Source organism: Panthera leo, chromosome D2, assembly GCF_018350215.1.
Source record: "Panthera leo isolate Ple1 chromosome D2, P.leo_Ple1_pat1.1, whole genome shotgun sequence".
Taxonomy (NCBI): domain Eukaryota; kingdom Metazoa; phylum Chordata; class Mammalia; order Carnivora; family Felidae; genus Panthera; species Panthera leo.
The window spans coordinates 5,428,793-5,443,482 of record NC_056689.1 but is presented as its reverse complement, the minus strand read 5'-3'; the positions used below and the strand labels follow the sequence as shown (position 1 = coordinate 5,443,482).

Genomic DNA, 14,690 nt, shown 5'->3' with positions numbered 1-14,690 from the left:
ATACCGGTCCTTGCTGCTTTGTTCCTTTTCTAGTTAACCAAGCATCCTTTTTCTTTTATCAATGAAGAGCTGGCCCAGAGAGAAGTCATGTTCTAGTTCCTTGGCTTCAAACAGTTTTGCGAGGAAAAATTAGGTAAAATGCGAAGATAAGGGTTTACATTAGAACACAGCATTCTCTTTCTCATATTTTCCCCGTTTGCTTTGTGTGTTACTCCCAGTCCCTCCCTGCAAGGCACACCCATGGCCTCATATTCAGCATTTGCCCCTGACCACTCCCCCCAGATCTCATTCCACACTGGGCTTCCTCTGAGAACTGGGAAGAAGAGAGAATTGTGTTCTTCAGTCTTTGTGTGTTTGGCTCCTTAAATTATAAACTGTCTCCACTCACTTGTCCCGCACAGCCCTTATGTACCCCACTCCCCACCAGTATGACCTATGAATTGGCTTTCTCTATTTGTATGCTAACAGAAAGTATTTGCTATTAGGAAAACTTGCAAACATACATAAAAATGGAGAGCATAAGTGTCTTGCATGCCCACTGCACAGATTGTTACCGAGATTTTTAGTATATTCTTTTAAAACCAAAGTTTATCTTACTGGGTGGTTCTGTTAGTCTATAGCATCTGCCTTTTTCCAAAACTTGTCTCTTAGTCGTGTGCTCAATAGCTCAAATGGTGTAATTCTGTGATACTCAGTTTGAACACTATTATTCATTGTCAGAGGCAGTTGTAGGTAAGACTAGACATTAAAATTCAACAAACAGATCTCAGAGAACTTCACAGGACAGCTTCGGGCACAGGTTATAATTTGTAAAATATGAGCTTCATGTAGAAATCATGGTGAAGTTATTATTTCTATCCTATTAGATTCAGCCCTAAACCTGAAAATGGAGTTTTCATTTCTAGTTTTTACAAGTAAAACATGATCATTTGAGTCATTAACACCATTCTGGGTAATTACCAGGCAGTGTTGTGATTAATTGTGAATTTTTCTTTGCTTCCATGTGATGTCCTTCATAGATAGTCTGGAAAGCACTAAAGTTTTTCACTGTGGACTTAGGCATTCTCCTCCCTTAAGGGCAGAAGAGAACCGGAATCTTCCTCTTAGACAATAATACTAGATGGACAATTATGAGCTACCTTATGCTAGTAGGAACATTCACTTTCTTAACAAAATGGGATAGCATGATGGGTACCAGCTGTAAATGAAGGTCAATTATTTCCATACTTCTCCTGAATCACTCATATCCCTTCTGCATGATGGGGTTCACGGTTGAAATTGCCTAATTTTTTTTTCCTGTTTTCTTTTTCTTTTCTCCAGCTCTTGTGAATGTGAAACTCTGGGCCATCGATCGACAATGTTTTCAAACAATCATGATGAGGACAGGACTCATCAAACACACCGAGTATATGGAATTTTTAAAAAGGTAGGATGCTTTATTTTCTCCTGCTGAGGGCGTTTATGGTCTTTTCAACCCTCTTCCTGGACAGGCAGCCCAGGGAAGCCTTTTCCCTTCATTTCAGTCTTGATAGCCTATAAAATTGTAGAAGCATGAGACTTTGGACTGGCTTCTTCTTTCTGGTTCTGGTACCAGTTTCCATGCTAACTGACAAAGTCAGAACTTGGGACATTATCTCAGGGAGTGTGGGTCAGAGAAACAAAGGAGAATTTGCTTGAACAAAAAAGGGGTATTGAGTTCATCCCTAACTATTTATCGATTAAAATGTTGATGGTACCTGTCTGGACTGCATCGTCTCTTGTGTAAGATTCCATGTCAAAGGTCAGGTGACAAAGATGGAAAAGTTCCGAAGCTCATTATCCTTTAATCCCAAGTTTAATTTCCCCACTTAAGTTCATTTTCTGTTGTAGTTCTCAAATATCAAAAGTTTTTTTTTTCTTTTGATATTGTATATTTTCATGATTCAGTATAGCATGGGAACTGGGATAAAAAACAGCTTTTCATTTCTTAAGAATACACTGATGTTCACTGAAATGCATTTCTTTGTCTCTAAGCTTATTTTAAAGAAAATACATTATTTCATCCTTAAAAAGAATATTGACAACTTTTTTCCAATAAGTTGCTATTTTGTATTTTTTCGTTGAAAACAGAACCATCCTTAAGTAATAACATACAGATTACGTTTGCTAAAGAGGGGCGTATTATCTGTTACAATCATAATTTCTTAGAGCTAGAATATCAAGGCGGTTTTTTCATGGCTTATTTTTGTTTTTGTGAAAGAAATGGTTTAAGGGGAGGTAGAAAATCGAAATCGCATTTTGGGTCAGTGATACATCATAACAGATACCTGTGGAATTTTCTTACAATGGAATTTTAATATTCCTTACTTGAGTATTTTATGTAGTTCATTTATTTTCTGATTCATTGTATATGCGTATTTGATTTCCACATAATTTGTTCTTTACGTTCTTGCTAAAGGAACAATAAAACTCTAATTTGATGTCAAGTGGTAATTTTAAAATATAATTATCAGGGTGTTGGGATTTTTCTTCCGCATGATTGGGTGAAACATTTAGACGTGGGAATGTACTTTTGTTTGGAATTTAGTACAGTTCGCAAGGAAATTATTCAGATGCCGTCTGTGTGTATGTGTGTGTGTGTATCTATATTTGCGTGTGTTTGTTGATACATACGCGTGTGTCTATACTGGTATGTGTGTGAGAAAGAGAATAGAAAGAATACAGAGACCAAGAGAGAAAGATGGAGACGGAATAAATTATCATTTTTAAGCTTTTACTTAAAGTGCAATTTACTGTTTTCTTCTGATGGAACCGTATTAGAGAAAGATCCCGATTGGTAATTAATAAAATTCTTACCTGTAGGACAGAGCCTATCTAAGCTCTCAGGTACCTAAGCATTGGGCACTTAAAACATAGATTTCCATAATTCCATTCTCTCAAGGAAACGGGGTGTCCGTGCTCATGACCCACATAAATTTTTCTAAGAGGGGCTGGTTCAGGCAATGAAGTCTAATTGTGTTGTTGCTGGGGTTTTTTGTTCGGATTTTTGTTTTTAGTTGAATCTGCATATACTCATATCTTTTGTATTCACCTAAATTTGTGTTATCTGCTCTGCTGATTCAAACCTTCAGTAAGTAAAGTTGGTTCTCCAGAGGGTGGGAATGTATCATGTTGGCCAGCTTAGTGCAGGTGAAGTTTAACTGGTTGAGTTAGAGGTGGGTGCAGACGCTTACTTTCCATCCATCTACTCTCTAAAGAGGCAAGTCTTCACCATCTTCACCATTTGTGAAGACGGTGCTGGGATGGGAGTCCAGAGAGGTGACCAAGGGACCATCAATGCCTGGGGTCAGCTTTAATCTTCCTTAATTATGACTGTGGTTAACTGGTTCTCTCTGACCCTTCAGTGGCTCGCAATTGCTCTTGAATTATGCATGGCCTCATTAGCTGCAAGTTCAAGGCCCTCACACAGCCAACCACCACCTGCTTTCCTGCCTGCTTTCTTCTTGCCCCAGGCAAACCGGACAATTCACTGTGCCCAGGCAGTCCTTGGTCCCTGATACAGCTCACTGCCTCTGTGGTCATCATTGTTGTTTTGCTTTGTTTTGTTTTTTCCCCCCACCTCCCATCAGTGTTAAAATCTTTTAAGATACAACTAAAACCTGCCTCTTGCAAAGATACTAACATCATTCCACCAAGAAGTAATATTTTCCTTTTTTGAGCTTTGTCTCTATCATGTGTCTCCTTCTCTACTTTGTTTTATTATAACCTGACTGTTGAACTTCTACTTTGAGACTATAAACTTGTCGTAAATATCTTGGTGCTCGTCTTGGCACAAAACTTACTGATTTGTAGATAGGTAGTTAGTATGACTTTAAGGGCAGGATCAGTACATAATTTGAAGGGCCCAGAGACCAATGAAAATTGGGAGCTCCTTTTAAAAAAATGTCTGTGTGGCTCAGTCGTTTAAGGTCCAACTTTGGCTCAGATCATCATCTCACGGTTCGTGGGTTCAAGCCCCGCATCAGGCTCTGTGCTGACAGCTCAGAGCCTGAAGCCTGCTTCAGATTCTGTCTCCCTCTCTCTCTGCCCCTCCCCCTCTCATGCTCTGTCTCTCTGTCTCTCTCCCTCTCTTTGGAAAATAAAAATGTCAAAACCCTGAGAGCATAGTATTAAACCAAGCATAGGCATCTTCTAAGCTTGGCCTCTATACTGTTGCCCAGGTTGTACACTGATGAAGCTAAACGAGTAATACTGTTTTCTCCTCCATGTTCCCAGGTTATCTCTCTTTGCTACCACTTATTCTGCAGGGCTGTTAAGAAGTGTGTATACTCTCCCCAAAGGAAATGATAGTGTCAAAAAGTTAAGATGACCAAAATTAACATTTCTATCCTGACGGAAGAATTGTTCATTTCCCTATTACTGATTTTTTTGTTTAACATGCATACCACTCTTTTACATCATGTAAAAATTTTTTAAGCTTTATGTAGTCAAGTCAATCAACTTTTTCCTTTAGGGTTTCCTGTGTAGCAAGTCTCACCGTAATAAAATAAAAATGTGGATTCAATGCTTTGAAATTTGCCTGCAGCAACCTGTGTGTACGGGGAAAAGGGGTATTTTTCTCTAATGTACTTGCTAAAAAAAAAAAAAAGTCCATCTCCATTTTTCTACTATACACACCTTATACTTTATATTGAGGAGTTAAAGGAATTGTGATATTCAGAACAGCAACAGCTCAGGTTAAAGAATGGTCTTCTGTGTCTGCTCACGCCCATATGCCTCTCATCCTGTTCATGTTTCTAAACAAGCAGTAAGCTGAGAGGGCCAGAAATGGGACACACCGGGCATATATAAATGCACTGAAATGGGAAGATTTTTCTCCGCTGTCAGAGTTGGTTTCTATTTTCATTCTGGTGTGTTTACCCATTTTGGAGCTCCCCATCAGGGGGTCTGGCCTCCCTTTCCACGGATTAAATGCCACATCTAAGTCGGATTCTACCTCTTTAATCATATTTAGCCATTTTTCCTTTCGTGCCTCTATTTCACATTCCCTGATGTAAACACAGATGTTCCTCGGCAAGCCAAAAAAAAAAAAAAAAAAATTAAAAACACAAGACACTATTCAGGGCTTAGCAGGGCTGCTAAGCAGGGCACTGTTGCTATAGGTCCTGCGGTGGTTTTGCTGCTGTGACCATCGTCCTCTTGGGCTATGGGAAAATGCTGCTTTTTGAGATGGACTCTGAAAAATGAGACAAATAACTGCCCGAGTTAACTCGTGTTGGCTTTTGCTGCACACTTTCCCTGCGCTGCTCTCGGCTCTGGCCCCTTTTCCACAGGAGCAGCAGAAGGCAGCCGTGTGGCCACTGGGTGGGGAGGTAGGGACTGGGTTTGCTCATGGCCTTGAGCTGACTATGCTGGTGACACCATCACCCTCTATTTGTTACTTGCTTCGCTGACAAAGGAGAGAACAGCAGGGACCATTTGGAATTTAAGGTACTCTCTGGATCCTGTTCACCCTCAGAAAATGTTTTCTTCATTCACAAAGGGACCTTTTGGTCAGGCAGGCGTGGTGATGTCCTCTTCCTGCCCAAAGTCTGTCCTTGGCTTCCTACCACCCCCTAAGGGGAAGCCTGGGTCTTGAGTGTGGTCTTCGAAGCCCTGCTTTCTGGGGCTGCGATGGGCTTCCCTGGATTCGTGGTGTTCTCCCTCTTGTCCCTCATTCTCTGATTCTCTCTGCTACAGCCACAGGGCTGGCCATCTTTCGTTGCCCCCCTGCGCCATGGCCCCTCCCAGCAGAGCACATCCCGGGAGACTCTTCTCCTTTCAAATGGGAATCTTTCCGATGGTGATCTGTATAGCACAGCACAGGGAGTATGTCTGGTGGGGCAGGGAAAAAACAAATCTGATCTCTCTCAGATAATTAGAAATTTCTGCTTTGCCCTTTTCTGAGTTGAAAAAGGCATCACTGCTGTTAACCACCAAGTTTCATACAGCATTCTGAAAATACAGAATTAGAAAGTTAGGAGATTTTTGAAGGCCTTTGGTAAAACTTTTTGGTTCCCAGAGGACTCTCCCAGCATAAAGAACTTGGAGGTATTTTCCCGGTCATGTGGTGTGGATCTTCTCCAGCAATTTCTGATTAATGGAAGCTAAGTGATAACAAAGCCCAAAGCTGATGGCCCCGGTGAGGGCCTTACAGCATCCACATCCAAGGAGTCAAGGTGAGGAGTGGGCCTTCGGTAAATCTAGGAGCTCCCAAGACAGTGCTTCCTTCTGCTGTTTGATGCTGTGTAGTTTACGTATTCCTTACTTCCATCCTTGGGGAGTAAACCTCAACTCTAGTTGGCTCTTGCCTTTTCTTCTCTGAAACAGTCCTACTTGTATATACATCTAATGTGTAATTGAATACATATGCTACTTACATGTGCACATTAGGAACGTGACACTCACCTCCCAAAAGAAAGGATGACTTTGCATTGAAACGTCATGCTCCCCTGTTGGGATCAGAATGACTTTCACTATGAGAATAACCTCACCTTGGGTTGGGTTGGTGACTCCTATCTATTGTCTATACCTAGACTGAAATTTACTGAAACTTGTCTTCCATTGCTTGACGTTTTTCATCATCTGGTAGTTTTGGCCACCACTACCCCCTTCCCCTGCCAACCATCAGGGGCCTATGAAGATGCGTCTTCACGTCTTTGGTCTGATACGTGAATGAGACACGTGAATCTAATAATGGGATTTAGAAAAATCTAAGACCTGAGGTCTGTGCCATGCCTGGACTACGGCTCCCAGCAGATCTTCCGAAGGAAGCTCCTTACTGTGGTGAACTTGATGTGGGGCAGGTTAGGAATACTGTCTTCTTTTCCTCTCCCCAAAAGTAATGTACTTACGTAACCAATTTGATATTACGTAGACTTTTTTTTTCTATATTCTGCATGTTTTTCAATCTTGGGATACTGACATTTCTAAAACCCTTACAAATTTCCCTTCTCGGATCTAATTTGAGAACCTGCTAATTTCATTTTCTTATAACTCAATTCAACAGGCTACCTTATTTCCGAGATTTCTATTTTATTCTACATCACACTTACAAAAGTAGAGTCAGGGAGATGTCCATTCAGAGTTGGCAGTGTAGAACAGAACCGTGTAAGGGGATAAGACAGGCCGCTCCTTTCACGTAGGAGGCCACTGAGGCTTAGATTGGTTGAGATGCCCAAAGTCCCATGAGAAATCGGTCGTATATTCAGCCCTGTGCCCCTAGGAAAATGGGAAATTCAGCTGTCCTACTGTGTCAATGGACTCCTGTTCAAGATCTTGGGTAAAATTGTCCACCATCTTCCAGTGTTGCACAATTCTCTGGAATATTTGGGGCTTTAATTTTTTGTTTGTTTTTGAAGTATAGTTGACACACATTAGTTCCACGTGCAAAACCTAGTGATCCCACATCTATACGCACACAAGTGTGGCTGCCATCACCACACAATGCTATTACGGTATCACTGACCGTATTCCCTGTGCTGTGCCTTTTGTCCCTGTGACCTCTTCCTTCTTCTAGGGCATTCTTTCATCCTCCTGCTAAGCGTTGTCCTGTTCCCCCATAAAAGGAGAAAGTAACGGCACACAGCTGCACTTGCCATGGCAATTTTGAATGACAGATGGGGGGTGGGGCCTGAAAATTGACATTTTTAACAACTCCCCTGCCAATGCTCTTGATCCCAATCTGGAGACCACTTCTGGGCAGTTGCTGATCTAGAACATAAGATGAAGATAGAATACATATTTCAAATATTTCAGTGTTTGCTTGATTTAGTGATGTGAGAAAAATGGGTTTAAATTCTGGCTTCACTATTTATAGGTAAGTAGTCTTAGGGAAGTTTATTTTTAATGTTTATTTTTGAGAGAGAGAGAGAGAGAGAGAGAGAGAGAGAGAGAGGCAGGCAGAGTGTGAGCAGGGGAGGGGCAGAGAGAGAAGGAGACCCAGAATCTGAAGCAGGCTCCAGGGTCCGAGCTGTCAGAAGAGTGCCCGACGTAGGGCTTGAGCTCTGTAATTATGAGCTCAGGACCTGGGCCAAAGTCAGCTGCTTAACCCACTGAGCCACCCAGGCGCCCTTAGGCAAGTTTCTTTAAACTTAAGCTCAGTTTCTACCAACCAAAAAATAGGGCATCCTCCCACCTGAGGGATTATAATCCGAAATAAACAAAATAAGATAATATTAGCAAATGTATGAGAGTGTGCCAAAGAGTTTTCAAAAACACTTGAGATGAATTAACTGTGCTTAATCCTCAACAAGAATCTATAAAGTGTGTGTGCTAACATAATTTCAGTTTTACCGAAGAGAGAACTGAGGCCAAAGACTAAATAGACTAAAGTTCCACAGCTAGTCACGGGGAGAGCCAATAGCCACAGTAAAGGTGCTTGTACACTGTGCTCTTAACTGCTTCCAGATCTGTAGGCTGCTCAGATATTAATTCCAACATACTGCTGATCTTCTCAACAGATTGGCATTTACTTTGCCTGGAGATTTGGGCAGCTGGTTGACTTGGTTCTTGGTGTCCCTGGGTTTCTCATTCACTATACTTTTCTCTCTAGTAGTACCCTTCCCCCAAACCTCTGGAGATTTTTGTTTGCTCTCATTCCCCTAAGGGTATGTATTCAGAGATCAATGCTCTGTAATAACCTAAGAGCTGTCACTGTGATTAGTGGTAAAGAAAAGTGATGATGTCTTAGAAGTGCATTGGCTCAGTGGAAGGGCCTTTAGTTGTCTGGAAATTCACCACCTTTTTGGAAGCAGGCACCATGATTTCTGAAATGGATATTACATGATCAAGAGCCCAGGATCACTGTCTCCTGGCATCAGACATTCAGGCATTGATGCTTCTGGCTTGTCCTGAGGTTCTCCGGTACAGGTAGTGGTCTTTAAGCAAGACCCATTCTTGCTTGGGTTGTGTTCTGTGACCTTATTTTGAACAACTGGACTATTTGGACGTTTACCAACAGAATATCTTTGGTACACATGAGCCTGAAGAAATCAAGAACCTACTTTGGGGATCACAAATTATGTAAGGAGCAACAGTACAGTCTAATCAACCTGAGATATTTGCGGAACATCAGAGTCCTGATCCCACTTTCCCTAGACTTTTCTCCTATAATTTGCAAGGAAAGATGGTAAAAGAAGGCTCCTATGAAAATAGTTCTAGGGATTTTAGACTTTCTTTTTTTTTTTTTAATTTTGAGGAGTAAGTTACAGACCTATTTATTAAGCTCTTAAGCTTTGGGCTTTAATAGAGGTTTTCTAGAAGATTGTGAAACGTGTGTTAGAATTAAGCTTAACAGAGCTGGCGTAGCTGAAATTTGAAGGGAAATATCACAAAGAAGGTGTTCGAAGAGGCGCTTTCTCCTCCCAAGTACGACCACCTGCTCAGTCCATCTTGTGGTAGCAGACCCATTCTCATCAAAGATGACACCAGGGGCAGATACATATAAAAGTGGCCATTAATTTCATGTTGTCATTGAGCATTTGCACAGATGTCTCACATCTGTGCACAGTGAGACACATGTTGCACAGTGATGGTCTCACATGTTGCACAGTGATGGTTTTTGTTTTTTTTTTTAAAGAAAGTGTCACCTCTGATATTTGCATGTTTATTGATTATAAAAGTTCTACACTTTCCTATATAGCATGCTTCCTCCACATGCATAAATTCCTTCTAATCCTTACAAATAATAAGATACCCGGTTTACGGTGTTTGTGGCTAAAATCTCCCATTTGAGTCAAACAATGAATTTCCTACAGATTGGTCTTGCTCGATCCTGGGGAAGATGAGGCTTCAGCCCAGGGATTGACGTGCCTCTCCCAGAGTCTGGGCTGGGGGGGATGAGTCCTTTGGGGATGCTAGGCTAACGTTCCATCCCATGACCCTAAGGATAGTTTCTCAACACCCCGGGGGGTGGGGTCACAAAACTAAAGCAGTGTGACAAAGCAGTTTGATATTCCTCTGTTCTGTTGTTATGGTCTTGAACCTGACAAACTCTTCCTGCAGCCAGTCTCGTTTCATTTGTGTATCTTTCACACTGAGCCTCCTTGAGGGCGTCTGGGAGGGAGTCCTTTTCCATAGACGACTCTGTAACGAACAGGTCAGAAGGATGCCACAAGCTACTGGGGAAAAGAATAAAGTAGGCTTCTGACATCCCGGCCACCTGGATTTCTCCACTTGAGATAGAAGCCTACTTCCCCACAACTGGAGAGGAATCAGAGATTCTGGAGTGGGGCAAGGACATGGTGTTGAGGGCAAGTAAACATCAGGGTGAGTTCAGCCACCACATAATCTGATCTGTCCTGGAAAGGGGAGAGAACATCAGTTCCTTTTGAAAAGGAAAGAAAGTAGGGACACCTGGGTGGCTCAGTAGGTGAAGTGTCCAACTTCGGCTCAGGTCACTGGATGGAGCCCCGCATCGGGCTCTGTGCTGACAGTGCAGAACCTGCTTGGGATTCCCTCCCTCCTTCTCTCTGTCTCTGTCTCTCTGTGTCTCTGTCTCTCCCCTGTTGTGTGCATGCTCTCTCTCCCTCAAAAATGTATAAACATTTTTAAAAAAGACAAGAAGTGGAACGTGCATCCTAGTTTCTATTTGTAGCTGGTTGTGGGTTTGGCTTGGAATAAATTTAGTCCTAATGGATTTGCCAATAGGTTTTTTACCAAGGTGAAGTCCAAAGCTCAGCATCTGGCTGTTGAGTGGTGTGGGCATGGGCATCTCCGAGCCAGACCCTCCTGCTTTGCTGCTCGGTCTGGGGTGCGGGGAGATGGCTCCCAGGAAAGGGAAGCCCTTAGAGCCCCTGGCATGATGCTTGGTGACAGAAGTATGGGCTGAGTTGGGAACACTCCCCCACAGCGAGAGTGTTGGCATAGCAGTGAGGGAAATCGGGGGGGGGGGGGGGGGAGGGGGGAAGAAACACAAACAAGAACAAAACGGCCTACACCTGCTGCTTCACGTACAGCAGGTACAATCACATGATAATCTCACGTGATTTTGACAGGCTCTTTTGAGGGCAGTAGGGTGCTCCTCCCCTTATTTGAGGAGGCGTCTGGAGTTTTTAAAATGAACAACGTCCCCACCATCACACAGCCAGATTCAAGATCAGGCCCCACTTAAAGTCCTTGTTCTCTTCGTCCCGTCAGGCAAACTTCCTGAAAATGGGTGACGTCACAAAAATCAAGACGTCAGTGTTAAGCATTTTTTTCCAATAGAATGAACATGTCATTCGAAGATTGGCGCAAAATTCATTGCAGATGTGTATAGTGGCACCCAAGATTGTTATTTTTTGTTTTACGTTCTTTATTTTTGAGAAAGATACAGCTGGGAAGGGGCAGAGAAAAACATGGGGACAGACGGCAGAGAGTCTGATGTGGGGCTCAAACTCACAAACCCTAAGATCATGACCTGAGCCAAAGTCGGACGCTTAACTGACTGAGCCACCCAGGCACCTCCAGAAATTTATTTCTTGATACATTTTAATGATTGCAAAAAGTTCCTGGGGTGTGTGTGTGGGTGTTTGAGTGCGATCATGCATCCATCCAACCGTCCATGAATCTTGAGGTTTAAATCATTTAAAAACAGAGGAAGATTTTTTTCTTAGGAATCTTGTGATAAGCATGCCATTTTAAAATTGACCTCGTATTTATACAATAAGCAATGAAATGTTTATGCTGGAGCCCAGGACGATTCCAGCTGAATAGCACAACTTGGGTTTTCCTGTAAACATACAAAGAGACTTGAAAGTTACTCAGTACTTTTCAAAGAATTAGATGAATTCTATTTTCTCATTTGCCGGGATGGGGTCCAATGGGTAAACATTGTATTCCATGTTTGGGAAAAACTCCTCAAGTGCTCTGCTCTGTTGTGCAAACACAGACACATCAAAGTTGCCTTGGAGGATGGATTTTTTTATTATTTTCAAGAGAACTCAAATCCGCAAGTAGATCTAACACAAACATGGCCAATATTTAGTGTACTGAAAGAAAACTATTACATTAAAAGGACGTTAATGCCAGGGAATTCTGAATTCTTAAAAAAAAAAAAATCTCTTTTGGTTTATATGTACCCTGAACTCTCCTTACTTAGAGATAAGGCTGTTGGTTGAAATGACATCCTGGTGTTGGGGGCAGGGTGTTGGGGGGATGAGAGATGGTTGTTGTAACTGTTAATCTGAGTTTTAATACTGCCTGGATTAAAAATAGGAAGACAGCCTGCAAGAGTATCCAACGAAGGAGTCTACAAATAGGTGCACGCTTACCAGCAAGAAGTTACTGACTTGTCTGTGGTTAATGAACGGTATTCTAAGTGGCGTCGAGTCAAACTTCCTTCTTAACTCATCCCATTTCTCCCTCCTTCTCTTCCTTTGTCCTTCCTTTGCTTCCCTTCCTTCTCCTCCCCTTCACCCCTCCTCCCCCTCCTTCTTCTCTTTTCTCTCTCTGTCTCACTGAAAACATCCAGATGTAGGAGTATAGTCAAGATAGTCAAAAGCTTCTTAAGGATAAGGTTTACATACAAAGAGCATGTGATCAAAAGTTGGGTTTGTTTTTTTAATTTGGAGCAGCATATTCTGCAGTGTTAAAAATAGTCCTCTCAGAGACTTGTCACACAAGGTGAAAGGTGTGCTCAGTACTTAGTTGTAATGACTGAACCACTTGGCAGAATCTAGAATTCTAAATACTGGACATGTAGAATTGGCCCAAATCATATTTGTTACATGTGTAAACATAGAAAATCTAGATTTTTGTACTGGTTAAATCTGTGAAAATTGCAGTCTCCCCTTGAAAAAGTTGTTCACTTACTTAGCCCAGCTTAAAGTTGTGTTGCCCACCTGATCATGGTAGCCCACCCCATCTTGGCCTGCTGACCCCAGCTCTGATCTGCAGAAGCCCAATGAGTGTTAGTTGGGCTAACAACTAAACAACTTTTTACTTGAGTGTGAGGCCCTCTAACATAACTAGACAAAAGATAATCTGTTTTTTTATTTTTTTCTAATCAAGATTTTCAGAAGAGAGATTTCTCCTATCACTAACATTTGTTCTTTAACTTCTTAAAATAACTTTAGAGTTATGAAAAAATTGAAAATACGCTATCAAGAGTTTCCATATACCTTTCACCCATCTTTCCCTTAGATGTAACCCTGGTATATTTATGGGACCATTTATAAACTTTGGTATAGCCATGGTACCCTGATCAAAACTAAGAAATTAACATTGGTACAATACTATTAATTGCGCTGTAGATTGTATTCTGGTTTCTGTTCCAGGGTCCAATCCAGGGTACTTCGTTGGATTTAGTTTTTTCCTTAGGTTCAACCTGTGAGGGTTTCTCAGTCTTTCTTGGTCTTGTATAACTTTGTTTGGGAGAGTAGTGATTAGGGTTTTTCTTAGAGCATGTCTCTCTATTCAGCACTAACACCTGTTCTTCATCATCCGTGTTAGATTATTCTGGAATCTAAGAGCACATCTCTCTATTCAGCACTAACACTTGTTCTTCATCATCCGTGTTAGATTGTTCTGGAATCTATGTCTGTGTCTGATTTCTTTAAGTAGTTTTTTTCCAAATAAATGACACAATAATTTACGTATGCCCCATGCTAGGATATCCTACCGTTTTCCAAAACAAAAAAATCATCCAAATAATCAAAGGTTTTATTGCAGAAGTCCTTGTAAGTTGTTGACGAAGAAGTAAAGTGAAAAAAATCTTCATTTTAGATTGTTTCCACTGTAGAGTAGGTTAGGGCACTCATCTCCTCCTTCAGATGAGGTGAGGACCCCTTGGCGAAGCCCTAGCCCAGTGCACTGGTGAAAGACTTCAACGCCAGCACACCTTACTTTTCTGAAGATGAGCTGGAAGCCTTTATCCGCATGCGAGAGAAGGCTCTTAAAGTCAAATTAACATAGAAGTACTCAGACGGACTTCGGGATTAATAATTACACAGTAATACTATAGAGTGGACTGGGAGCATGTCACACCTCTATGGCTGGCTTTTTGTTTTGTTTTGTTTTGTTTTTTCCCTTTTTCTGATCTTTTTGTCGGAGCCACATGTTTGGTGTTATTTTACTCAGGCCCTGGAATTTTGCTATCCGGAAATAGCAGCTCCCATAAATGCCTTCGATACTAGCTTTGTTGCCCAGCTCCCTTAAGTCCACGTTTCTGTCCACCTCGCTATTTTTTGACCCACCAACCTGCCTCTGGTCTTGTGCAGGTCTCACGTGGTTTGTCTGTTGCTGCCACCAACACCTGTCGATTTGGTCTCTGCAGAGGTGAAGTCGAGGGAGATAAAGTAGAGGTAGTGTTTCTGGAGGTGCCGGGAAAGAACAATATGGTCTAGGGGAGTAAGGGAATGTCCCATATCAGTCCTGTAGCTGGAATGGGATATTGATGTAGGAGCCAGGATTCACCAGACAAGTCCTAATAGCCTCCCAGGCACATGGGGCGGAGCCTGAGTTTACACGAAGCCAGAGGTCTGTGTTTCAGAGAATCTCTGAGTGAACCATTCTGGAATGTCGTTGTATCTAAGTACCTTGAAACACCAAGAAAAAGCCATAACTTGGAGACAACTGAAGTCAAGAATAAATTCCCAATCATTGAGAACTAAAAGCATCTTGATCGTGAAAATTGAGGCATAGTTTCAAATAGGCGTGGACTTTGAAATAGCTTTTTCGAAAAATAAGCT

General features: G+C 41.9%; 1 protein-coding gene across 3 annotated transcripts in view; it reads left to right on the top strand.

Moving 5' to 3' along the window:
* The window catches only part of PRKG1 (protein kinase cGMP-dependent 1), a 1,249,639-nt gene that overhangs the window by 787,661 nt on the left and 447,288 nt on the right, over nt 1-14,690 (top strand). For all 3 annotated transcript variants that reach the window (XM_042907726.1, XM_042907722.1, XM_042907723.1), the window contains exon 4: nt 1,321-1,426. In XM_042907726.1, coding sequence (XP_042763660.1) covers nt 1,321-1,426 — 106 coding nt within the window. The remainder of the gene's footprint in view (nt 1-1,320; nt 1,427-14,690) is intronic.